Raw genomic sequence first — 26,902 nt, 5'->3', positions numbered from 1 at the left:
TGTGTTCAACGTGATCTGGCAGCATTTGGTAATGCTTGTTGTTGTGCAGTGCTGGGTTTTCAAGGTCACTGTCTGGCTTTCGGCCCTAACTTAATGCCATGTTTCTGTTCCCTTTGCGCAACATGAACACTTGCCTTTGGTTTGGCCACATGCCCCATGTGGCACAACTGGGGCTGAACATTGACAAGTGTACAGTGATTTGTAAACAGAAAAGCAACATGTCTAAGTTTTATGTCTCTTAATTGGGTGGTGCTTGCCAGGTGGAAATAAAGACAGGTGAAAGGTCTGTGAAACTTGTTTTTCTTGATCCTCTTTGCGGCAATAAACAGTATTACAGTACGTTACTGTAGGGAGCATAGGAGCTCCCTAAACTCTTAAACTAAGAATACAGTTTGGTGCGCAAATTGTAGAGGAGCTTTGAGAGACAGGAGATTTTTTTAGAAGTTGACACGATCCATAACATTTTTCTATGAACACCTTTCCGAGCTCTACCGCATCACCCGTGATACCGTAGGAATTTGCTGAATCATTGCCATTGCATCAGTTGTCCCAACCTGACTTTGACAGTAATACAAATTGTATCGGGCTACGTTTTCTCTCGCAGCTTTAATTGGCAGATTTTTATGCTCGACTGAGGATCCCGAATGCCGCAGCATAATCAAAGAAGTGCCATGCCGTATACGCAAATTCGCATTTATGAAGGCATCGCTGCAAGTGTACATTTCATCAAAGGTTGTAGGATATTACAAGTGCTGCTAAATAATCCATGCATATTCCACAATTAATACCAATATAACAGGTAATGTCAGGTTTGCCCAGATACTCCCAATGGCACGAACTTTTATATATTGTTTTCAGAGTTTCTGGCTCTGCAAAAACTGTGTGAAAGGGCCAGTGTAGATTTATATTGCTCTCTGTCACAGCTATAGAGGAAGAACTGCAGGAGCACCGGAGACAAATTGACATTGGTGTTACAGAAGAGGAAGTATACTTCATAACGACTCCTCCCAGAAGAAATATCTAGCTGACATAAATATAATTGTATTTTCCACGCATAAAATTCAAAAGCAAAAAAAAAAACAAAAAAAAAAACACGATTATTAGACCATGGTATTTGGTTTAAAAAAATCAACATCTGAGTCTTTCAGTGGAACATTTTGGTTGAATGTAGCGGTTACTGGTGATGCCCCTAAATTAACCAAAAGTACTGAAGAGATGGGTGCTGTTCATTGTATAGTATGGAGTGTTCTTTTCACTTTGTGCACTGTTCAGTTATTGCTGATGAATCAAGATGACACGACACATACCATAGAGTCTACACATTTTATATATCTGTTAATTCTGTTAACTTTGGATAGGGTTTTTGCATTTGATCCTGATTTGGATACCCAATGCATTATATTTGATCCCCACTGGAATAGCACTACATGTATTGAAAACGAACATTGACCTGCTGATCCTCTTTTGCAAGGAATGCCGATGGTGGGGTAATTTGCTTTCATTAAACCAGGACATGTTTAATGTATGCTCTTTGTGTAGGGCAAACATTTCTGGATCAGTTCACTCATTTCATCGTATTATCAAACACTGCCAGCACATGGCACTACAACGCTTGCCAAGCACAAGACGGAGCTAGCGAGCAAACCCGTGGAAATGTGAAAGGCGTCAGGGTGAACATGGGGCGGAGATATCTGCTCTCAGATTTCCAGCTATTTCACTGCGCAGGCACAAGCCATAAACAATAACAAGCCCAAAGGACAGAGATAAGCAGTCGACTTCTACAGCGATCCGTTATGGAGGCGGAGATGGATCCGGAGGAAAAAAGGTGAGGTTCAGCGTTGCATGGGTATGTTTCGTCAAAGATCATGCAGGCTGTCTTTCTGGGAGGTCAGTGTTTTCTGGAATTTATCTTAAACTTGTGTCACATGCTGTGCCATGGGCTTCGTTTGTTGAGAGCTAGCTAGCACATGACGGTGTTGCTCTTAGCATGCTAGCAATGCTAAGAGCAACACAAATATTCTTAGCTAGGCAGTTTTCCCACTTCTACGAAACAAACACTGATAGTGGTTAGTTAGCTAGCGAAAATTAGTGCCATTTCGCTCGGCGCACGCAGACAGCTAGCTAAGACTGAACATTGTACAATATAGTGCTCGCACTGCTAGCTAGGTGGCTATAGCTAACCGCCTGCTGCTAATTGCAAGGACTGTGCATGTGGTGCGTTTAGTGTCTGTGTAATCATGATTGATCAAATACTCTAAAGGAATGTAGCCTACATACATTATGTAGGATATGCAGATATGTAATGTACTGTAGCATTGACTAGTGTGTTAATTAGCTAGGCACCCTGATGCGATATCATGCTGGTTTGTTTTGGGGCTGTTATGTTCAAGTAGGTGCTTAGTGCTAGTTTGTCTAGTTAGTGTACTAGATTTCTCGATCGAAAGGTCAAAACATAAAATATGCTGCAATTGTGCCTCGGTTAGCTTTAGCTAGCGTGACAGCGACATTTGCTGTACTGAATTTTGCTATGGTTATGCAAGAAGTCATTGTGCAATTGCTTATTTAACTGAGTGTGTGCGCTTAAAGTGCTTAATACCGTTTGCACGGTATCTGGTAAGTTATACCAACGGTATAGTTATAGCATCGATATTTAGTCATCATTAACGGAGGACATTTGTAGAAATTTGTGGCCTGTTCTTTTACATGTAGTCTAATTGGATATGTGTACATTTGCACTGAGTTTGTCAAAACTCCATAAAATGGTAGCCGAAACTTTGTAGTTGGTGACAATGTAAGGTATAACGTTACCTATAAACTAGTTTGTTGGCTGGTCGACCTCTCGTTTGTACTTAATTCAGTCTGTACAGGCAATACAGATTAACGTTACTTAGACTAGTAGTGGAAAAGACGTGTGTACTGGTTGGCCGTCTAATGTAATAGCTCGCACAAGGTATATCCTTGTAGAATTAGGATCCTTTGCATCAGTGTGAAGCGCCGGAGAGTAGCGTCATTTGGGAGTTATAACTCATGTTGTGTGGATTTACCTTAGACAGGTGTTGCACAATATGACCTACAGTGATATTATGTTTAGTACCTGAGGATCTGGGAGTCAGCGGAAGCTGGTAGAGCACCTCTGTTTTACTAGTAATAGAATGTTCGCAGCTAGTTTAGCTGTCGAGCTATCACTGTTGAGCTCAATCCTCGTCAACGAAATTGAATGAAAAAGCCGAAAATATCTGGAAACGGAATTCCAGCGCCCTTCTTCCCAACCGAACCGCACTGCTGGGGCCTGGTTACTGATCAGCTTGGATCAATTGGCCATTTGACCACAGATGTCATGCTTAATTTAAGTCTGCAGAGTTTGTGTGTCCCTGTGTCTGTGTCCCTTTTCCGTCACATAGCAATGTTTTGTAAAGTTAAAGTGCAGCAAAAAGAGGGCGCAGCTCTCAGAATGCCATTTTCGGTTATTTTCTGTCATGTTAAGACATGTTGGCTGCTGGGAGAGTTTCTTTGAGAAGCCACGCTGAAAACGCAGCGTCTCAGTCTGTCTTGAGCAGGGTGTGCAACTTGGTTGGAGAAGACTAGAGACAGGGTTTTCAGTAAACAGAAAAAAACAATATTTTAGGATGGTAGTAGCAAAGTGAACAATTGGTTGTGGTAAAATCAAAAAGAACAGAAACATTTGGGGGGTGTCACCCTGACGTTTATAGCACCATTACAAGGCCTCCACACCAACTGACAGAAAAGAGTGAAGTAGCTGTTTTTGGTTTGTGAGAGGGGGAAAATGATTCTCTCAGTTTCTTTCGCTTTCTGGAGTTTGGCCTTGCATGCTGGCACACTGCCTACAAAGGATGGCTCTTGTGGTTAGGAGCACATCTTTTTCTCGAGGTGTTATATTTAAAGTTCCCAATAACTGAGGGCTCGTTCCCTGGCTGGCACGAGATGGGGGGGGGGGGGGGGGGTCTGGGGTGGGACCCTGGTCCTTGCTTTGTTCTGGCTTTAACGTAGGAGACGCTCAACCCCCCCCGCCACCCCCACCCCTGGTTGAGTACATCGTGTTCCCTGCCGCAGAGGCGATAGCCTGCTGGTCCCCGGGCTGTCCAAACCTTCGGATTACTATCCTCAACCTTGTTATTGTTCTGAGGGCTGGCGCCATTACATGCTTGGGCCCCGGCAGAGAAAGGCTATCGTTGCACAACCCACCTGGATTCGGTCCAAGCTCTATTTTTACGAGGGTGGAAATGAACCCCACGGCAGACTAATACCAGCGGGCATTGTGTGTAATTATACTCCTGGACCCCTCAGCGCTGGCGCTCGTTTCCAGAAATATTGCCGCTCCTGGAGACGCTCGCATAGCGACGACAGCGGCCAGCAAAGCGCCACCACCGCTGCTGCCAGCAGCGCACAGTTCTGTGCGATGTTCAAGGACACCGTGTTCCAGCGAGCCAAGTTCCCTATATGGTCTGGCCCTTGAAAGCGCCTGCTTGTTTTAAAAGCACAAAGTTGCCTTTCAGGGGACTTCTTAATAAATGCCTCCACGCCTCGATATTTTGAAATGCTGTGATGCTCAGAGATGAATCGCATTAAATGAAAGAAAACTCATTTGCTTTACATAGTGGTGTGATGTAATAGCTTTGTAATAGCTTCACATGGAGCTGTTTGTAACCCCATTACAACTAAACAAGGTCCTATGTAAACAACAAAAAAATGGCCCGACGAAAACAAGTTGTGAAATGGAAGGTTGGGTAAAATATGACCGTTTTAAAAAGCATTTTACTTGTTTGTGGGCTTTCTGTCAACTTTCTTATAAAATTCAGATAACTTTTAGTGCTCTGAACTTTGAGAGACTGCTTTTTGCTTTCCATTCCACTGATATCTGTCTCCCTCCTATCCTCTGTGCCTTTCTAAATTTCAGTGTGTTTGTCTGTTTCTTGCTTTATCTCTCTCTTGCTACCACCACCCAGCTTGAATTCCTTGGATTTCAGCCAAAGAAGTGGTATGAAAAAATTAGATTCTTGGATACAGAGCCAGCCAATTGGGTTATGAATATTCTTTTTCTTTTTGGCTGCAGCCACTTGGAAAGCAGTGTTCCTGAATCTTCCACGTAGCACTGCATGTGACAGTAAACAGCTTCCCCTGCTATTCCTCTGTCTCTCTCGCACACAAACACGCACGCGCGCACGCATACGCACACACATGCAGACGTCGTCACAAACAAACAAAAAATAAAAAGCCTTTACATGATCTAGGAATAAACTAGCATGTACAGCATTAAAATAGGCTTGGTTATTTTTGTGACCAGAAATATTTTAACCTAAGAGAGAGTATCATCCACAAGGGTTTTACAGTGCAAGTTGTTTACCCAGGAGAATGCTGCAAGACTTTGCCCGTGGGAGTTTAAGTATGTATGGGAACGTGGTTGTTTGGTCAGCGGTTGTAAAAATGCCATCCCAGCAGCCCAGACATGTGCAGCTTCATGTCAGAGAAAGGAGACTGCCACAACAGGTTGCAAAATCCTGCAAAATGTCAGGCATCTTACTGTAAATAACAGTTGGATGGACCAGTTAGAAAACACCATACAGATTTAGCACTGTCAGTAAATGACGGCTGACACTCATGTTATACTCTGCTGGGAAAGTCAAAATCACTGGATGGCGAGCAGCCTTTTCAAAGTGAAGGGGGAGGCACATAGGGAATCTGGAGTATCTGGATTCTGAAAAATATAAAGCTCAGTAGTTTGCCTCATGTTGTGCACATGTTACCATAGCTTAAAATATATGTTTCTTGGAATAGACTTCTATTAAAAAGGAGACCTAAAGAACACTTTAAGTCGAGTCTATTATTAGATAGGCGCATAGGTAGTCCAACAATACTCCTTGCCAGGGGAGTATTTACCTTTTATTATCACCTTTTGTGCCTTCTAAGAAACCGCAAGGTGGGGAAGTCATGCTGACGTGGAAAGGGCAGAGGGCTGAGGGGAGCTGGGTGAGCCGTCTCTGAATGGCTCGTGTTGGGGCCTGCTTCAGCAGATGAAAGGCTGCACTCCCCTGCCGTGTTGTGTCTCGGCTCTCCGCAGATGAGGGTCCTCCGCTCTCTGACAAACAAAGATGGCTTTTCAGAGCGCTGCCTTTGTCCCTCAGCACACTCCCTGTTTCACAGACAGAGGGGGAGACGTACAATTTTTTTTTTTTTTTTTTTTATATCAATGGACTGGAGGGTGTGCAATTTTTTTCCACCCGCCGCAACATACAGCGTCCTTATGGCCCTGGCCGACACGGCCGACTCGTTTTCCGCGAAGATGAAGGCGAATAAGAGCACAGGCAGGCCACAACAGTGTTGTTTTCGCACTTTGTCGAGTCTGGTGGAAATTTACCAGACAGCTGGCCTTAGCCCTAGATGAAAGTTTTTTGGGTAGTGGGGAAGGGGAGGGGGGGCAGGCAGGGGACGTGCTGTAGTGTAGAGCTGAGAACTCAATTCTGTGGCCTCAAGATCCCTTCAGAGGAGCCTACAGAGACCAGCGCCTGCCAGGTTTTCTCTGTGCCTCCAAATATCAAATTCTCCAGCCCTGCTTAGATGGCCAGTAAGGGATAACCGCTGGATCTCTGTATGAGTGACCACCACAGATAGAGATTTCTAGAAGGCAGCGGTGCGGGAGGACCGTGCACTCTTGATCTCCGTGGGGGCTTTGGAGTCTTGGTTGTAGTTCTGAGCATTTGATGGGGCTTCTTGCTGTTTTGTAGCCCTTAAGTAATGTGCTTTGTCTCAGTTGCCTAAGTAACAGTTTGCATTTCGTCATGTAACGGGCGCTCCGTCCAGGGTTATTTAGAAGACAAGAGTAGAAAAGGGCAACTAAAAAGATTGCAGACCAGTCACACAGATGGGCTTTTGGGATATGAACGATGGCCAGATCTGTGTTTTGAGAAAGGCAATAGTGCAATAGTGAGGTAACTACTTATTTTTTGAAAATGATTTCTGAAAATCGATCAAAGCATCTGCAAAATGGGTAAGATTGGGCCTAACTAGGACTGGAGGTTGACTGATGATTAATGATCCACTCATGTGGTGAATTCATTGGTTGAGACTGTATTGACTCAGTACAATCAATGTGGAAATGTGAATATCAATACAAACCATAAGGGGCTGATATGATTAAACTCACAGATGAATATGGCACTACACACGCTCTATGTAATGACCAGATATACACATAAAGCTGACTCACACAGTGTTTTGTCTTTCCCAAAGTATTCAGCCTTTTTGAATCACTATGAATGTTCTTGAAGGGTTGTGGTATAGAACAGTACATCCACAGAATAGCAGCACAGACAGCAGAGGAAACGCCTGTTACAAACCAGAACCTCTTAGAAAATAAAACTGGGAGGAACACAAGAGCCGCATGTAAAAAAGCAGGGTCTGAAATTAATGCCTGAAAATGCAGTTAGATTTTCTCTGTGGCAGGTTAATGTTGCAGGGTCACTAGCCACTCTGGTGGGTGCTTTTAAAAAAATCTTTTTATTATCTATTGTCTTTGAATGGTAATTAACCTTTGTAACCTTTGTATTTGCAAGGGTGCAAGATGCCAAAACACAAGCCCCTTGAGTCTGATTCCTATTGTTTTTTTTAAACTCTTAGTCAGTGGCAGGACTCCTTGTGTCATTTTACAGTGCTGAAATCTCATGGTGGTCATCTCTGTACATTTCCTGGTTGTGTAGTCATGAGTTACATAAGCAGTATGATGCAAATTCTTGATTTTCCAACTAGCTAGCTGGATTTATTGTGAGAAGTAGTTACCCTTAACTGTGTCTGTAATATAACATTTTGATAGCTGGCTCTACTGTTGATTTAAAAATGTGGAAACAATAACTACATTGAGTGAACCACCCTAGACAGATGAACACCATGTTCTGAAAGGTCCGTGCCATCAGAAAAATGGGGAGCCCCCACTCTGATTTTGAGTGGCTGCGCAAATATGATATAGTCAAACTTCATGAATTCTTTATGTCCTTAGGCTTATGTCTGTCTGGCTAGGTAACTAGCTGGCTAGTAGTAGTAGCAAACATTATTGTGGTTTACCTGTTAGCTTTAGCTTTAATACTGTCTTGTTGGCTAGCAGTTTTAACCACTAAAATACATTGTTAGTATATGCCTCGCAGGAAGTGGCTTGATCCACAGGTAATTATTTTGTTTGGTGAAAAAAATCAATTAGTGGGTGGACCAAAACGTTAATGTCAGATACTGAAAATATCTGTGACTCAGTGCATTGACCGTAATGGCAGTCATATGGACAAATGAGAAGGGAACATTGAAATGTGACTGCTGTTATGAGTGTGACGTTCTACAGCTGACTGCTCACGTATCAATACCTGTACAATGTCATATTACTGATAGACACACATCCTGCACATCCTTATTTGGTGCCCATATATCTCAGGTGAGCCTTTTAAGATTTGATGGAAAGCATGCTGCAGCTCAAGCTATCAGTAATACAGCCGTAAGGTTTCTGTTGCACTCAATAGCGTAAGTTTAAACATCGGGATCTCTTCTGTTTTAATCTATCAAGAAACATCAAGCAATCTCGCTCATCTCTGTACTAAAAAGCACTGCATAGGCAGTTGTGGGCGGCTAGCCTCTAAAGACGTTCCAAGACAGGCAGCGCTTGAACAGTGGGTGAGACGGAGTCAGGTGAAATGCACACAGTCGGTTTATGTCGTATTTGAATGGTACATGCACAGCCGGCACATATTTGTAAGAAAAATTTGCTTGTAGGAGTTCGTTTACAGCGATCGGAATTGTCACATAGCGCTTCCATACCAGAACTGTGTAGCAAATGATTTCAGGACGGGTCTGTGAAGTTAATAACAGAATCTTACCTTTGTGGTATGGCAATCACTGGGCGACACTGCAAAAACTAGGCACGCATGGGAGAAAGACGTTTAGCAATAGCAGGGAGAGTGTAGGAGATGCCACTGAACGAAATGGAAGCAACTGTACCATTTATTAAATAGTCAGCTGCAGCAGAAATAGCCTGCTGATGTGGAGAAAAGCAAGGCAGATCAGTGGAAGCAAAGCTTTTGTCTCAAACCTTTCTGGATTCTAACATTCTAAAACTGAGGGGTGAGTGAAGTGACCTCCGCAGGAGCTCCGCATTATGGGTCTGTTTATGTTCGGATCAATTCTATAACGTCCTGCCGCTAGCACGCGATGGGTAAATATTATTGCAGACTTCATAACACAATACGAGGAAGGACAGCGGTGTCAGTGTTGTAGTGCGTGACCGGGCAGCCCCGGCACAGGAACAGCTTGTACCATAAGAAAGGATTTCCTCTGTGTTTGTTTACTGCAGTGTGGTTAGGTGTGTAACATGCTTTTCAGAGCTGGGAACATTTATTGAGTCATCAGGAGGATTGGAAGAAATATCGAGCCAATCCGTTTAGAACAATGACGGGCTCCAAAGGCGGACCAGCTGGAAACCAGCCCTGCGACTCCCTTTGTGAGCGGGTCCGCTTCCGTGTCCCTCAGTGTAGAGTGCCTGATTTCAGCGCATTACTGTGTATTGTTTAGGGTCCTTTCAGAGAGTTCAGGGGTCGGACCTCTCCAAGACCTCCTTGGCTACCCCCCGACTCCCTAAATCCCTGCACCACCAGCCTCCCCCCGCCCCCCAAAAGTGAGTCACCAGCATTCTCCTGGATTTGTTTTTAATGCCTTTTAAAGGCAGCAGGGATAGGCAGACTCCCAGGGGACAGGTGCTGTAGGACAGGGATATTAAGAGCCCATTCCTCTTACATTCACGTCACGTTCATATAATCTGCACACAGCTCATTGAGTCATTTTGTGTGAACCTTAAAAAATATGTCCAGGGTCATTGCTGAAAAAAAAAACTTACTTTCTAAAACCACTCAGCCATACAGCGATCGTTAACAAGTGCCCACTGGTGCTTAGCGTTCATTCGGTCTTTTCTGAGAAATGGAGGGGGGGAGGGTGTTTTGTGAAAGAAACCCAACTTAAATTGTGATTTAGACATGCCGTTCCGGGCAGCATTGCGTGGGTACTAGTTGGTTTGTAACGTGTTCAGGCAAATAAAGTCTAATCAGTGGTTAAGTGTTAAAAGGATATGTTGACTTTCAGCAGAAGTGAAATGAGTTCCTCTGTCCTGAGGAATGTATAGAGTACGGTGGTGAGGTAAAGTGCTGTTTGTTTAGGTGTGCTGTAATGTCAGGAGGCAGAACACCGCAGACTTCAGCACGAGAAAGGGGAGCGTTTGTTCCGCTCCGTGGCAGAAATATCAGGTCATCGGGACAGCTCTCCCTGCCCCAGGGGAGCACACCTCAAACGGTCGTGTCTGTGGGTCCCTAATGTCACCTCTCATCGGATGACAGAGTGGCCGGGTGCCGCCGACCCGACCTGCTTCTCGTACCTCATTTTCACCCTGCCCCCCCCCCCCCCTCTCCGCACTAGTAAAACCATAGAGAGCAAACTCCTCCCCTGCAAGGCGCAGTCCATGAGCGCAGCTGTTTTGTACATGCTGTTCTCGAGAGGCAAATGGGAAGGGGGGGGAGGGCGGGGGTGCATGCAGGGCGGGGCGTCCGGAGACGTTTGAGGCACAGTAAGGCTTTATTCCTCTGACGCAGCCTCGTACTGCAACAGCGCCGCGAGTCGTGGGTCACAACCACAGGCCGACTGTATTGGGGTCAGGTCAGGTGGCACCGACCGAAACCCATTTGTTTGCTAACCGTAAATACAAAAACCAAGTTATGTGCAAGTTGTGTTTATGGAAAGAGCTAGCGGTTCTCTTTTCCCGAGAAAAACGCAACTCCAGCTCCAGGTAGCCGGTTCCAACCTTTAAGCGTCACCGTCACCACAGGGTAAAGTTGCATTGAAGTGCTACTGAAAGGAATAAGGCTTTTGCTGGAAAGCCTGGGGTCAGACAGAACTGCAAATAATGGGGATTTTTAAAGCCTCTCCTCTAGATGGGGAGCAATGGAGCCGCTTTGCAAAATCCAGAGAGGGGAGAAGGGGGTGCAGGCACAGCTCCCCTGCAGGGACCAGAGGGGGAGGGCATGGGGGTAGGGTGCACGATGTGCGGAGGGTCAGCCGGGGTCATAAACAGAGTAATAGAGTCCGCCTGTGTCACAGCGGGGAGGGGGGGGGAGGTTGGGGTGGTCCTGAGGGAGGGTTGGCCAGGCAGGAGAAGGAGTGTTTGTTTGCACTCGCCGTCAGACCCTGGGGGGGGGGCGAGAGGCGAGACACATTTGTCCCATTATACGCTTCAGTGAATATAGATGCAATATGAGAAAGACAGACAGGGGCATTCATGCTCATGTCTGTCACTGTGTGTTTGCAGTACAGAGTATTGTAATTATACATAAACCTTGAGAGAGGGAGAGATTAGAGATTAGAGGTTGTTTAGCGTGCTACAGTTTCCTGCTTGTCTCTTTCGTAATTGTTCCCTTCATACATGGAACTTGTATTTTTAGGTTTTCTAAGCAGAGACAGAGATCTTTAGAGCAGCGTTTCTCAAACTTCTCCTGGAGGACCCCTTGTCCTGCATGATTTAGATCTCTCCCTGCTCCAACACAGCTGATTCACAACTCGTCATGAACTCCTGAAGCTGCTTAATAACAAACGGATCATTTAAATCAGCTGTATTGGCGCAGGGAGAGATCCAAAACATGCAGGACAAGGGGTTCTCCAGGAGAGGTTTGAGAAACGCTGCTTTAGAGTGTTGTGTTAAAGCAGAACTAAGTCTGTGCAGCTATGCTTAAAAGTCCACTTGAAATATGAGGATGTGGATTTATGGGGACAAAGCACATTTCATGCATTGGGATTAGACTCGCGAGTCACGCACAAGGTTCCCAGACTGTGTGCTGGGTTGGAACGCTGTGAGTTTGTTGTAAAAGGATGACCGCTGCAGACACCTTACTGACCCGTCCCCTCCTCAACGCCCCCCCCCGCCGCAGGCCAAGCTCGGAGCTGCGGAAGGTGCGTTCCCGCGACGCGGCACGCTGCCGGCGGAGCCAGGAGACCGAGGTGTTCTACCAGCTGGCGCACACACTGCCCCTCCCCCGCCGCGTCTCCTCCCACCTGGACAAGGCGGCCATCATGCGGGTGACGCTCAGCTTCCTGCGCATGCACAGCCTCCTCCGCTCAGGTGAGCCTGGACCCGAGCCTTCCGCCCTGCCCACAGGGGGGCGGAGCCGAGAACGAGAGTGACAGAACGAGAAACGGGCTGGCTGGCTTGACCCTTCGTGTGCTTTCCCCGGCGCAGGGAGCGAGAAGGCGGAGCCCCGCGCAGAGGGGCAGGGGGAGGAGGAGGAGACGATGGACCGGTTCTACCCGCGAGCGCTGGCCGGGTTTGTCATGGTGCTGACTGAGGAGGGGGACATGGTCTACCTGTCGGAGTGTGTCAACAAATACATCGGCATCACACAGGTAGGAAGCTTTCTGGTCACACCTTCACAGCAGTCTGTGGGTCAGCCGTATTTCAGGACAAACGCGATTACTTTGTGTGAAAGTGCCTCAGTGCAAACGCAAGTGGATGTCTGCTATTTTACCCAAATTTTCTTTACAAAATGGCAGCATGTGTTTGACTTTTTGAGAGACATTTTAAATACTTTTCCACCAATGAAGTAAGAAAGTAAAACAGGTCAAAGATTCAGTCCAAACCACCGATAAAGGTTCCCTACTGTGTTCAGTTGTGATTGAATCTGTTCTTTGGCCTTCGTTGAAAACAGGGCATTATCTTTGTGTGATGATGGGGGAGAAATTTCTGTATAAAAGCTAACACAAGCCTTTTAATTTACAGCTGTGTCTGTGTTTGTGTTGTAGCTGGAGCTGCTGGGACAGAGTGTTTATGACTTTGTCCACCCCTGTGACCAGGAGGAGCTTCGGGACGTCCTGACACCGAGAACAGGTGAGGGAAATGTCTGTTTGTCCATCTGTCTGACCGATGGCGAGATTCTATGGCTACATCAGCAAAGGACTGTGTTGCACTGACTCACAATGGAGTTCTGTGTCTGTCATTGGGCCTGTAGGGCTAACAAAATGGAACTAAGGTCACATCAGTAGAAGAAAATACTTTTGCTGAATAATTGTTATGCAGTTGTATATAGCCCAATCAGAAGAACTTGACAGGCACAGCCTTAGGCAGAGTAAGCTTTGTGTTGAGGATATCTGCTTCATTTTTCCTTTGTGCCACTCAGGCCTCTCCAAGAAGAAACAGCCAGACCAGTGGACTGAACGCAACTTCTTTCTGAGAGTGAAGAGTACGCTGACCAGTAGGGGGCGCACTGTCAACATCAAGTCTGCTACTTGGAAGGTATGGCTAAAATGCCTCTGGCTCATCTGACTCACCTCTGGGTCCTCCACCCATCTCCATTTGCCCCCATTACCAAAGCCTTGTGTGTTGTTGATGGTAAACATGAAACACTGCTGTAATATTGTAGTGTCTCTGTACTGTTACAGATGGTTTATTAGCAAAGTGGTTAAAGTTACTACAAAAGAGCTGAATATATTTTTTATTCAGTTTTTTTAAATAAGTCCATGGAAGAATCTTATGAATTGGACCTGAAGTTTTTCTTATCAGCAACCTTCCATCGCACGTGACCTACAAACGGATTCATAAAGCCTGCCAAGGGAAATGTACGCTGGCTGAATTCCGTAGGATTTTCCACTGACTCCCACGTCGTCAGAAACCATACTGTGCACATCAGCTCTGCCCTTTCATATCAGATAGGCAAAGTGGGGCACTTTCAAAAGATCCCAGGGAGCATTACATAACCGACAGTGTTAGAGATATGGAACTAGCGTGCTGGAGATGCACACAAGAACCTACACTGTCCAAAATGCGCAAGGCCCAACATTACTCGCACTCTGACATATGGCTTCCGGACTCCTTTTAGTCTGAGGTCAGAGCAGGAGGGCGTCTACGCCCCCTGTTCCATAATGGGGTGTTTACATTAGCCTCAGTTCTCCAGCGTCTCCATGCCGGTGTGTGTTTGTGTTTCCTTTACCTTGAGGTACACCTGAGCGTCTCCCGGGACTGTCCCCTGCTAGCTCAGTTTATAATAGCCATGTTTGTTTTTTTTCTTTGCGGAGGCAGGAATTGGCCTGTTTTCGCTCGCTCAGACCGCCCATAAACAAACCCAGCGGCTGCGTTATATTTTGTTTTTGAATCGCTTCAGAATAGTATGCAGACCAATAACCAAGAAACCAACACACAGCGCAGCATGTGTGGTGTATTAGCTACCTGACCTTAACCCCTGATCTCCCCAAACAAGGCCATTTAAAGTCTTCCCACTGGTTGTGGGAATCCATTGTGTCGTTTATTAGATTTGATTTCATTGCTGCCAGGAACAAGTATTTACTCATGTAAGCTGGAAAAAGCACCCTGAGAGCCTTACGCAAATAATGTAGTCATAGCCCAATCATTTAATCTCCTTCAGTTTACATGTTTGGTCGTTTAGGTTTAAAATCTCTTCCCATACAGAGAATGAAGGTTGGTTGTAGAAAGAACCACTCAAACTCCTCCAAAGCACTGGGGTGGGTTTACCTGTGGGACATTAGTAACTCAGATACAAGTCGCCCGTTTTAAGGGTTCATATACATTTGGATGTGTTGGCTGTGAACACTATACAGATTACCTTTCCCATGAAATGCTCTGGCGGCGGTGAGACTTAACTGGGCCAGATTGAGATTGAGATTGTGTTTACGATTCGCATACAGCAACTGAGTACAGGACAGAGGGAGCACCACGCAGCGCACAACACATTGAGTCTTTTCAGGAGGTGCTGTGCGGCAGGTGTGAAAGTAAAAGGCACTCTTTGAAGAAGTGTTGCAAAGCATTCCGTCAGTGCTGATAACCGCGCTTTATTGACCTGCCCTAAACCAGGCTCACTCAGTCATCTGACCCCTCAGCGACCTCAGATAGCTTTTGTCCCTTGTTTTAGGCTCATGAATATTCGTAAGAATTTAACCTCCCAGATACAGTTCAGCTTACTTTCCATTGGATAACAGGGTGTTCTGGATGTTGAAGGACACAGGTTTTGAAGGACAGAAATCGTCTGAATTGTTGATCTGAACAGGTTTGCTTATCTGTTCCCCTCCCTAAATATAGTTTGTTTCATCATTGAACAGACTGTTACACACAGATCAATAAGATCGGTTCAGTAATTGGAGATAATGCGTAGGTCTAACCCTAACCCCCTCCGCTCTGCCGTCAGGTCCTGCATTGCACGGGCCACATGCGGACATACTGTGGCAAGGACGACGCATCGCCCCCTACTGGCAGCTTCCTGACACTGCTGTGCGAGCCCATCCCCCACCCCTCCAGCGTGGAGTTCCCCCTGGACCGCAGCACCTTCCTCACCCGACACAGCATGGACCTGCGCTTCACACACTGTGAGGGCAGGTAAGGTCACACACGCACGCACGCGCGCGCGCGCTCACATATATACGGATACACACGCACTCGGGCGAACACACACACACACACACATACATGCACCTACAAATACATGCATACACAGGCACACACACACACACAACCACTAATGTTTCACCTCTTCTTAACGTAATTGCAAATTGAGCAATTTATTATATATCTAAATGTAGATTATTCTTTTTCTTCAAATTAAGAAAAGGCAAAGCAGAGAACTGAAATTTCAATTGAACAAATGATCCGCTCTCTGAGAGTGCCATGGTGAGAAAGAAATGAGAAACCAAATGATGCTTCGTGTCTGTAATCCAGGGGCTGCGCATGTGGTTTTTAATTTACAGTATATTACATTGCATTGTAGGAGCAGTGGAACAGTAGAACATTGTATTTCCAGTTATAATTTTTGATTGCAGTCCAGGGAGACATTCGCAAGGGTTTTTTTTAAGCTGTCCATTTCATATCCCGTTGGATGGGCAATTCAGGTGAAGTGCAAGCTGGCGCCCCCCCACCCCACACCCCCAGGGGGTTTGAAATTCCACCCCGCCACGTTTTGGTCGGGTGCACAAGTGACATAATTTCAACCCCCATAAAGCGAGGGCAGCTGGGTTGGCCCAGCGTCCCGGTGAACGGGTGCGGGAGATAGGGTGTCGCAGTGGGCAGGGCGTGCAGACGCGGGTTTGGCTCCGGGCCGCGGCGTGAGAGGGGATCTTGGGTTACGAGGAAAGGCGCTGCTTCCCCCCCTGCTGTTCTGCTGAGGTCCGCAGTTCCGCCGGGTCGCGCGCGGCCTTATTTTCGCTGTTTGTCTGCTCAGCAGATGCTTTCGCACACAGAGGGCGTCTCGCTAGGCGGTCAGACTTATCTCCCCTTCTCACAGAGCTCAGCCACTGACCTCTGGTCCAGCACCATATAGGTCCCCAGTGTTCCCCAGAAGAACTACCGAACATTTAAAAACACTTGGTTCACTCGGTTAGGTGGCTTCTGATCCTCTGTCATTGTGCACATTCGTTTTCCACTTTGTCTATAGACAAATGTCAGATGTTCATAAACAGGAGTAACATTTACTTTAATATCATATAGTATGTACGATATATATAGTGTGTATATATATATATATATATATATATATATATATATATATATATAAGATAAGTAAATATACTACAATGTATATAATATAATGTGTTTGTATGTTTATGGATATTTCTGTCATGGAGTCAGGGAAAGTGGGCAAGTACTCCACTCTCCTTGAAAATTCAAGTTAAAAAACTCCCCAAAAAGAAGTTAAGCCTTGTAATTTTCTTCCATTGAGTGAACTGCGTCAGTGGTGGTTGCCAACCTGCAATTTACTGTCAGCGTGTAATTTATTGTTCCGCACGCTGAAATGAACAAACATTCAAAACACGCTGGCTTTACCCGGGAGGTCAAACGCCGGAGCTCTTCGGCGACAGGTATTTGTTGCGCCCGCAAAGTGTCTCCACAGCAATGCGTCGCTGAAAGCATTCGGCCTGCGATTCCATCTGTGGAGCGGCCCCATTATACGGGAGATAAGCAGCGGTTAAAGAATAGCCGAAATGGTTGAATGGCAGTTAAAGGTATAACTGAAGCGAAAGGCTGTAGAAAATGGCAGACGCCCAGCAGAAGGCATGTAAGGAGAGCGTGCCGGGCCCGGCAGCGATCGGCGTTTGCTTTTCACTCCGTCATGGAGGCGGCCCGGGCTGACATGGGGAGCGCAGGCGCCGAAGGGCTGCCAGCAGCCGCAGAGGCCCCGCGCGCAGAGGTGCGGAGAGATGGGATCAAGGACTGCGATGCTGGCGGCTTGCCCAGGACACTTCAGGGCAGGGCCAGAGTGAGGGGGGGCCGCTTGGGGGGGGAGAGAGAATGTTCTGTCCAGACCCGGATAATGAGAGGGAGGGAGGCAGGGAGTCTCTAGGGAGTGTCACATTCAGGATTTGGAATGACAGATTACAGTGTGGTTCATTCCGCGGAGATAAGGCAGTCCTCGCCGCGCTAAAAGCTGACCTCGTGTTCCCTGTTGGTAAACACGCTTATTATTAGACACGGCACAGGCACTTTTGCACGATTCTGCTGGGAGGCCTCCGAATGTTAGCGGAGGAAGCTTAAGAGGTCCGCAGCAGTGTTGTTCTTGGCAGATAGGTGTTTCTGGCTTTGCTAATGAGCTATCTGAAAGCTCAGGCGGGCGGTCCAAGTCTTCCTACACGCAGTTTGTTTTTTTCCTTTGAGAAAAGTAGAAACGGCTGTTGATCTGAAGGTGTCATCTGAGTTCATGAGGAACCAGGAAGGAAAAGAAGAACGTATCTCTTGTTACGTTAGGCCCTCTCGCGTCAAGCTTTTTTTTTTTGTTCAACTTCGCCCTCGGGTGGTTGCAAGTGGAAAATCAGGTTTTTCGGTCACAGTCAGTACAGCAGCTGTGTTCCCAGGTTACACTGGAGGCCTCCCACTCCCGGTCCCACACCTCCCACTCACTGTCCTGGATCTTCCTGTGTCCACAGGGTGACCGAGCTCGTGGGATACAGCCCGGATGACCTGATTGGCCGCTCCGCCTACGAGTTCCACCATGCCCTGGACTCTGATCATGTGACCAAGAGCCTGCACATCTGTGAGTGACAGTGGCGGTGGGGTGGGGAATGGATTGACTGACCTTTCTGGTAGCACCACATCAATCTTATTTAAAAACATTTACAGTGTGATCCAGGTTTCACCATTATAGCTCGATGATCTCGAATGTTTAGTTCTCTTTCCACCGCTCTCCTAACCTACATCATATCATGAAGCGGTTTCATACGTCTGTAGCCAACGGCGGCCTGTTGGTACAGTAGCAGCTCCTGGAGGGAAATCTTACTTAGGGGAAAAAAAAAAACGTGGATCTCCAGTTTCAGCTGCTGGAACAGTATCCTCTCTACACTGAGAAACAAATGAGAAACAGGCAGCAACTGCCAGAGTCTGTACTGTCCTTTCAGACGAGACCACAGTGAAACATAGGCGACAAAAATATGCCACCTATTTCTCATAGTTTTACTTCGATCACGGCTTACTGTGAGTCCAGCCATGTTTGTGTCTTTACACATCACTGCAGGTTTCTCATTTGATTGCCTTTTGTATTGTGTTGCTTTACAATGCAATCTGTGTATTTACATAGCTAAGTGCTCTTGTTCAGGTATACTTCACATTGATGCTCAACTCCATAAGAAGAATTTGAAGTAGTAAATCTTCTTTCTTCTAAAAAGCTTCTTTCTTCTGTCTTATAATCATAGCCTGGTGTAGCACTTCCCTTTATAGCAGGAAGCAAGGGTCTGTGAGACATGTTTGCATTGCATTGTGTGACCTCTGACGCTCTGTGTCACCCTCAGTGCTGTCCAAAGGGCAGGTGTGCACCAGCCACTACCGCTTCCTGGCCAAGAGCGGGGGCTTCGTGTGGGCCGAGACGCAGGCCACCGTCATCTACAACAGCAAGACCTCGCAGCCCGAGGCCGTGGTCTGCCTCAACTTTATCCTCAGGTACCGAGGCCCTCCGTCTTCTCCGTCCTCTCTTCTCCGCCCCCCGGTCTCTCTTCCTCTTGCCTTTCCTTCTCTTTCTTTCCCCAGCTCTCTTTGCCTTTTCCATTTTCATCCTGCCGTTCTTCTGCTCTCTCTCTCTCTCTCTCCTTTCTTCCCCTTCCTCTCTCATTCCATCCATCTCCCTCCCATCTCTCCACTCCCTCCGTCTCTTTCATGTCCTCTTTCTGTTTTGCTTAGATGTTAAACTCTGATATGCTGCGAGGAATATGAACGCTGTTCGGTGGTTTTCGGTTTTCTCAGTGGTTTCCTCTCTCTCCCTCTCCCTCCCTCGGGGCAGTGGTGTGGAACAGGCAGACGTGGTCTTCTCTGTGGAACAGACCCAGTGCCTCCTGAAGCCCAAGAAGGAGCCGGAGGAGGAGATCGGCACGGACACCAGCGCCCAGCTCTTCCTCAAGCTGAAGGAGCGTCCAGAGGAGCTGCTGCAGCTGGCGCCCGCCACCGGTGATGTTGTCGTTCCCCTGACAGGTGAGGTCACTTGCTCGCTCGCACTCCTTCATTCTGGCACATAAATTTGGTGAAACGGGACTCCTTTCAGCTGAAATGGAAAAGTGCTTAAGATTTTCTCAGCGTCCCTGAATTTTGCCTGGTTGTTGTTGTAGGCCACACCGAGCCAGTGGACCTGTCATTCTGCCGGCCTCCCAGCCCCAATTCTGTCCCCGATTTCCCCCGCGACCTCTGCACCCCGGAGCTGCGCCAGCTCCTCTCGCCCATTTTCGACGGGCCCACTGCCGTCCCCTCGCCCGCTTCGGTGAGACGTCCCCGCACCTGTCTCCCGTGTCCTTACCGCCAACTTCCCGTTGTCTCGCCTCTCTCTTTCTCCCATTTCACTTTCTGCCGAAACCCTACCCGCGAACTGTGCAGTCTCACGCATCGCTTCCTGTAACCCGACTCCCCACTTCCTCCGTTGCCTAATGTAGAGTGTGTCTGTGCATTCTGCCTTCCAGAGCACGAGCGAGGACCTGCCGATGGACAAAGACGAGGTTGAGAAGTTCTTCGCCGCCAAGCCAGAGGACAGCCCACAGCCAAACGGCAAGCCAGAGGTACCTGCTGTTACGAACGCAGTCTCAAAGCAGCTCTGTTTTAGTTGGAAGGTGTGGCATGGTGTAAGACAACAACCCAGTATCCCGTTTCAGTGTTACTGTAAGCCCTCCTACTTTGACTCAGACCTCCCTACAGGCCACATAGAGTATTGAATCAGATAATGATGTCTGTCTGGCTGACTGTTTCGTGCCACGATTCTCCAGGACATGGAGAGCATAGACCTGGACATGCTGGCTCCGTACATCTCCATGGACGACGATTTCCAGCTGACCTTCCTGACTCAGCTGCCCGAGGCCGACCTCTCCTCCCCAGAGTCGCCCACCCTCATAAACAGGAAACGGTAAACCCCCCCCACCGCGGGCCAAACCACCGCACCCTCCATAATTTAACCCACATGCTTTGAGTTCTCCCGCTACCAGTAGGGCTTGTACAAACCTAACAGCCTTATTCAGATACACAGGCGAGTGCTTATGCCTTAGGAAGATTTTGGCTCCAAATTTCTTACCCGCTGTCAAACGTGTCTTGAGTTTCTCAGCCGTTTTTGGTCCGTCTTAAATCCACGTACGAGGATTAGGTTTAATTTCCTTTTGGAATACTGGCGTTTGAGGTACGAGCAGGAGCATTTTAAGCTTGACCTCCAGCTGTACAAATGAGTGTGTTCAGTGAGAGGTCGCTGTCCGACGCTGTGCCAGAGACCGGTGTTGAGTAAACGTGCCCCTGTGTCTCGCAGAGGTCGGGATCTGGATGAAGACCAGCAGTACACCGCGCCGGATAAGAAGCAAAGACACACCGAAGACGAGGACACGCTGCTCCTGCACCACGCCCTGCTGGTAAGAGAGGAGAGCGGAGTTTCAGGCCTTACTGTAGCATGAGGGTAGAGGTTTCATTCAGTCCAGTTCCTCCACAAAGCATGTGATCCGATAGCCTGCTTAGCCAGCCGGACCTGCACTGGGTGAACTCCTGGTGTGATAAGTGGCTTATTCATGTCCTGGTGTTTTAAGGGTATGGACAGGAAGATATAGAGCAGCAAATGGATAAGGTAGCACTAACTCAGTGGGCGAACAGTAGCTGCATGTAGTGAAATAGGGAGCCTTTTAACCTCTTGCCCGAAGGTTTTGGGTTTGAAATCGTTGCCACTGAGCCCTTGACCAAAGCACTGCTGTAGTACAGTTCAAGCCGTATTACGGCTCAGAGGTGTGGCTGTACTGGAGTTGAAAAACATAAGCGTTTTATAGCCTTTGGTGAAACCCTTGCGGTGTTTGCAAATGAATCGATGCTGTGACGCGGCAGCGTCGTGCTAGCTGTTGGGACGCTGCGCGGCGGTCGTGACAGTGCGTGACCGGCGTGTGTCGTGACGCAGGGCTCTCTGGTGGATGGGGACGATCCGGACGAGCTGGAGCCCCTCCCGAGCCGCAGCCAGCTCCTGACGGACAGGGACCCCATCCTGGGGGAGGCACCGGCGCTCTGCAACACTGCAGGTACAGAGGAACTTTGGGATTAAAGAGCTTCACGTTACATTGCATCAAATTACAGCCATTTAGTACATGCTGTTATCTAGAGCGACTACATATACATACATATACATAAATGGATAAAATTGTAGGTTACAATTTTATCCATTTATACTGCTGGATATTTACTGAGGAAACTGTGGGTTAAGGGTTAGGGTTAGGGTTAGGTAAGGTTAGTTATACTGCTGGATATTTACTGAGGAAACTGTGGGTTAAGGGTTAGGGTTAGGTAAGGTTAGTTATACTGCTGGATATTTACTGAGGAAACTGTGGGTTAAGGGTTAGGGTTAGTGTTAGGTAAGGTTAGTTATACTGCTGGATATTTACTGAGGAAACTGTGGGTTAAGTAACTTGCCTAAGAGTAGAACAGCAGCACCCTTTCAGGGAATTGAACCAGCAACCTTTTGGTTAAGAGCCCTGCTCCTTACCACTACACCGCACTGCTATAACCAACACACCACACAGCTGTCCAAATAATCAAGAGCAGGCCTATTCCACAACGCTGTAACAGTTTAAAGGCCTCTGCTTCCACTGTGAGTGCTGGTAATCATGAATGTCTGGGTGGAAGGAGTGCTTCCTAGTGTGTGTGTGTGTTTTCTAGGCCTAGCACATATAGCAGCCATGCATATCATATTCACCTGAGCCATTCCAGCAGGTTCAGGGTTAATACATGAGCACTCCCCACCCGCCCTTATCACTTAAGATTACGAATGCACTGTCCCAGACTGGAGAGTTCATAACAGTTGTTCAAAGTCACACTCTTCAAGCCCAGTGATTCAAGGTCAGACTCAAGTTTTTTTTATCTTCTTTTCCCATTGGTTCTGACAGCCCTGATGAGTACCTTCTTGTCACGCCCGCCCGACTTGATTGGCCTGAAGTCGAGGCCCGTGTCACCGCTGACCTGAGCTGGCCAACCGCCTCGCCCCCCCGAGCTGGAGTCACCCGTCCACACTCTCACATGACACAAGGGATACACTCTGGCCCAGCATTCTACACCGTCCGAACTCCAACTGGTGACGCCATGCTCCAACACTCATCCAGCACACAAGAGACCCATCCCACAGAGGGAGGAGGACATTTCAAATGAGAATCATCAGTTCGGAGTGGGTCTCCTTCCCCCTCATCTTTAAAGTGCTCTCCATGGACCAGACTCACACACCTAGCTTTACAGTACACAGACCCCTGTAGGAGGCAGTGTCATGAGGCTGTAGCCATCTCGTCCATTTCATCCAATCTTGCCGAGCACAGCGGCATTCTGACACAATCTCAACTCAGTTCAGCAGTCAGTTTTAAAGGGGCCAGCTGTCTTTTAAAACACTAAGCAATCGTGGTGCTCTTGTCCTCAGAATCGGCTGGGGGATTCTGGGATTGATCAAAGCTATACGCACAAATAAGCACACCCTGAGGTACTGAGGTGAAGACGCGTTTTTCGGGTAATGCAAACATACTTGTTCCTGCATGAGGTCTTGACCCAGAAATAAGTTTGAAGTGAAATTTTACCCATCGCAGTCTTCATGTCAGTACTGGCCATGTTCTTATGGTCTTTTGTTATTGTGATTTTTATTTTTTTCTTTTCACTTTTGAGGAATTTTAACTGCATCAGCTACATTCTACGTTCTACTACCACACAATATTGCCTCAGAAATAGCATGCATTTGTAAGCTTGAAATTATACCTCATGACAATATCAGGTGACAGTGCTGGGTCATTTTGCAAACCCAGCCAATTTTCAATATCAAGGTCAATAAGCCATAACTGTAGAACTGGTGAACAGTGAACTCAGACGAAAAGGAATTGTCTTACCTCAGCTGCAGAACAGTTTGTAAGGAAACCTTTGACTGCACACCCACCGAAGGACCCACTATACTGCTGACACCACAGTCTCAATTATCAGGTAATTCAAGTAATTCAGTGGCATCTTTTTTATATCATCTTTTATATACTTTTACTCGCTAGACTTGTTTAAAGCTATAGCCAGTCAACAAAGAACGCATAACTAAATATTAGTTTTTGATATGTACATTCTGTGTAGTGGTACAGCATAGGAGTGTGTACTGCTCCAAGTTTTTGAGTTTTTTGCTTTTGTAGTTTGTTTTTTAATCTTGTATGCTTTTCAGGTTGCATCAGGTAAAACTGGTCATTCTTGGTTTTGAAAAGATTCTGCGAAGCATATCGGCATTTCATGTGTGAACTCTGTGCAAGAGCACCATACCCGTCGTGCCGTACTTCACATTCTTTAAAAACGCATTGGTGCGAAGCAGCAGTTAAGCATTAAACACTCGACTGAGGCCACCTGGGCTAACTCACTTTGACCCACCAGCAGATGGGTTCAGTTTTGGGGCAGAACTGACATTCGTCTCCAACCCATCGACACTTACTTCACGCACAAACCTTCTTGTGAAAGTTGCCTCAGGTGAATAACAGGAGAATGCCTATGCTATGACAACAAAACGTTGCCTCAAAACTTTTTTCCAAATCAGGTTCACAGCAGGTGGTTCACATATTGACTTAGCCCTGAAAGGGTTCCACCCGTACATACAAAGGTATGTCTTTTTTTTTTTTTTTTTTTTTTTTTTTTTTGAAGGCAAGTTTCTCAGAAGGACATACTCAAGTATGGTAATGCGCACAGTACGTACCCTTAGATTGTAAACGCTGTTGACACTTTCCACGAGTCAGCTCGGTTCAATTCCCGTTTTACCACTTTGCTCCGCCCACTTAACCCTTCATGCTTAATGTAAAGCAATTGCTGCCAGCAGCTTTTGACAAAATATATATATGATATATATGTATATGTTTAAAAAATGGAAAATGCATGTAATAGCCTTCTACCAACAGCTTGTGTTTGGGTCGCTGTTTGTATTGTCCCAGTCTTTCTCTGGTGAGAAAAGATAAGGAAAACAAGCTGAAATTAAAGCTTCAGTCAGGTACTCCATGCCACAGTTTCCTATTGTGTGTCCACATTATGGAATGTTTACAAAAGCATTAAGCTGGAATCAGAAAAAAAGCTTAGATCTGCAGAGCTTCAATTCTGTAAATTCAATCCATAAATAAAAGCAAATAATGTGCCAAAAAAAGATATTTCATGGCCAGAATTTTAATTTTGTTGCTGTTGAAAGGCATTTTTGATAATTGGTCTTGTGATCCTGAGATTTAGTTTGAGATTCAACTCTCACCACAAAAAACGTCTTTCTGCCCCTAAATTACATGGCAGCCTAATTTTTGCTGCTCTGTGGATTTGCTACTTTCTTATGGTTGATTGGTTGTAATCACATTCATACCAGTTACAGTTTTGGGTCCACAACTGTTTGGGAGAGAAATGTTGTTACAGTTGTTGGGGGAAGTGGTTTGATTTCTTTAACTTCTCCATTGTCCGTTTACGTTAATAGCAATTTACTGCAGTGAGAGGGTGCATTTTTGCCAGTTGGCACAGCTTCATGGCATTTAATCTTTTTTGCAAGTATCTTAAGAAATATGTAGCATTAAATGCTTTCAAAGCATCAGCTGATTAATCTGTCTGGTTAATATGTTACTCATAAATCTTGCATTGTATTTTAAAGTGGCTACAACTTGGCACAAAACTATGTTTGTGTCTCAGGTTGTTTCATCCTTGAGATCAATAGCATGGGTTGTAATATGACGTCAGTATACTGCCAGATACTCGTGTACCTCTAAAAAATGGTTCTCCCTTTTTTTAAAAAAAAAAGAAAAGCATTTGTCTGATTTCACTCAATTTTTACATTTTAAACCATGTATCTATCACTGACTAAGAATAAAGACATTTTTGCCATTGCCGACTGAGTGGGAGTCATTTTTTTGTTCTTTGGCTATTTTACACAATATTACTGAGTACTGACTGAAGACCCAGGAATGATTAAACAACAAAATGTTCCACCAGTAACGTATTTGTAAATGTCAACACATTTCTGAAATGTGGACAAACAGTATTAATATTTTATTTTGTATGAAACACACTGTTGGTGTGTGAGAAATGGATAGCATTTGTGTAGTACTGTAACACACGGTGTAGCTATAGTGGTTGTAATATACAGGGACAACATTACTCAGTAACATACAACATTACTGCTAACTACAATAATGAAGTAATAATTAAATAGATTTTCGTAAAACCAGTGGCCCGAGGCCTCTACCAGCAGGCCGCCTGGCTGCATTGTTCCTTCTTGAAAGTGAAGCAGACTGCTTTGCTTCATCAGCAGTATTGTTTGCCATTACATCACTTCCTGCGTTATACTCCCAGCAAAGACAGTTGATTTAGATTGTCTAAAATCTCTGCTCTTACACAGCTGTCTTTGATACTCTGCTGCCCCCTTCAGGCAGACGACATTATTCACACGGCCTCTGGTGATAATTTCAAGCGGGGGAAGATTATTCTGACGATACGGTGGAATAAAAAGAAACGGGATAGTGAAAAATAGCCTTTGAATGGACAGACCCATCTCTGAATATATGTCCTGGTATCTGTTGGGAGTTTTGTTTCATATCAAAACGCATTTTGTTTCTGTATGATCAAAGAAAGTCCATAGCAGGTGCATTTAGACCCTAGGCTATTCAATGAATAGTTCCAATATAAATTTAATTTACCACACTTATGAATTAAGTGGATAATATGGCCATACAGTTACATGCTGTCTGTTGTATTGCACTTGATTATTTTGTGTTTGAATTTTGAACTATATTTTCTAATACTCTAAAAGCGTACTAAATGAACAACACATTCCTTATTATTATGTGCTACAAATTATGACAAATATTGTATCAGTTATTGGATGATACAAAGACATCATCAGACATCATGAATGTGTAACATTTATCTCTTCTAAAGTCATCACCAAGAAGTCTTCTACAGAATGTTGAGTATGAAATGTCTCTGTCCATGCTCTATGAAACTTGCTTTTGGGAAGCATAGAAAATGAAACCAGCGGTTCCTCTTTTTCATAAACAATAAGTTCAAATGAACACTTTGAGCACACTTCCTCATATCTTTGATGCAGAGCTCTTGGAGAATGTGTTTGTGGACTTGTGCCTGTGTTGAATGTATGTGTTGAATGTATATGTTGTTAGGTGTCAGTGGATTGGTGACTGGGAGGTTGGAGCACCCCCCAGTGGTGTATACTGGGAATTAAAAAAGCCTTCATAAGTGGAGTTGGGCAGGTGTTCTTAAATATAGGTACTCCTAAATTCCATGTGCCCCTACTTGTACGGTTCTATAAAGCTTACATAGAAAATTACATATAAAATGGACTTCTACTATCTCACTTGAATGAAGGGAATAGTTTGAAACTGGAAATGTACAGCAATTGGATGTGTTTAACTTTTGACAGGT

The 26,902-nt window shown here is 45.9% G+C and overlaps 1 protein-coding gene across 1 annotated transcript; it reads left to right on the top strand.

The window, feature by feature from the left end:
• Window positions 1–1,695: 1,695 nt before the first annotated feature.
• hif1al (hypoxia inducible factor 1 subunit alpha, like) lies at window positions 1,696–25,352 on the top strand. The gene is made up of 15 exons (XM_036536454.1): window positions 1,696–1,825; window positions 11,958–12,148; window positions 12,266–12,429; window positions 12,826–12,910; window positions 13,200–13,315; window positions 15,219–15,406; window positions 17,944–18,050; window positions 18,802–18,949; window positions 19,287–19,474; window positions 19,609–19,757; window positions 19,954–20,049; window positions 20,254–20,390; window positions 20,781–20,880; window positions 21,411–21,528; window positions 22,390–25,352. Exons 1-15 carry the CDS (start codon window positions 1,794–1,796, stop codon window positions 22,464–22,466), a joined length of 1,896 nt encoding a protein of 631 aa, XP_036392347.1. The 5' UTR covers window positions 1,696–1,793; the 3' UTR covers window positions 22,467–25,352.
• Window positions 25,353–26,902: the final 1,550 nt, after the last annotated feature.

Source organism: Megalops cyprinoides, chromosome 9 (genome assembly GCF_013368585.1).
Source record: "Megalops cyprinoides isolate fMegCyp1 chromosome 9, fMegCyp1.pri, whole genome shotgun sequence".
In the NCBI taxonomy this organism is placed as follows: Eukaryota; Metazoa; Chordata; class Actinopteri; order Elopiformes; family Megalopidae; genus Megalops; species Megalops cyprinoides.
The sequence above is the reverse complement of the archived record's forward strand: the minus strand, read 5'-3'. Positions and strand labels throughout refer to the sequence as shown.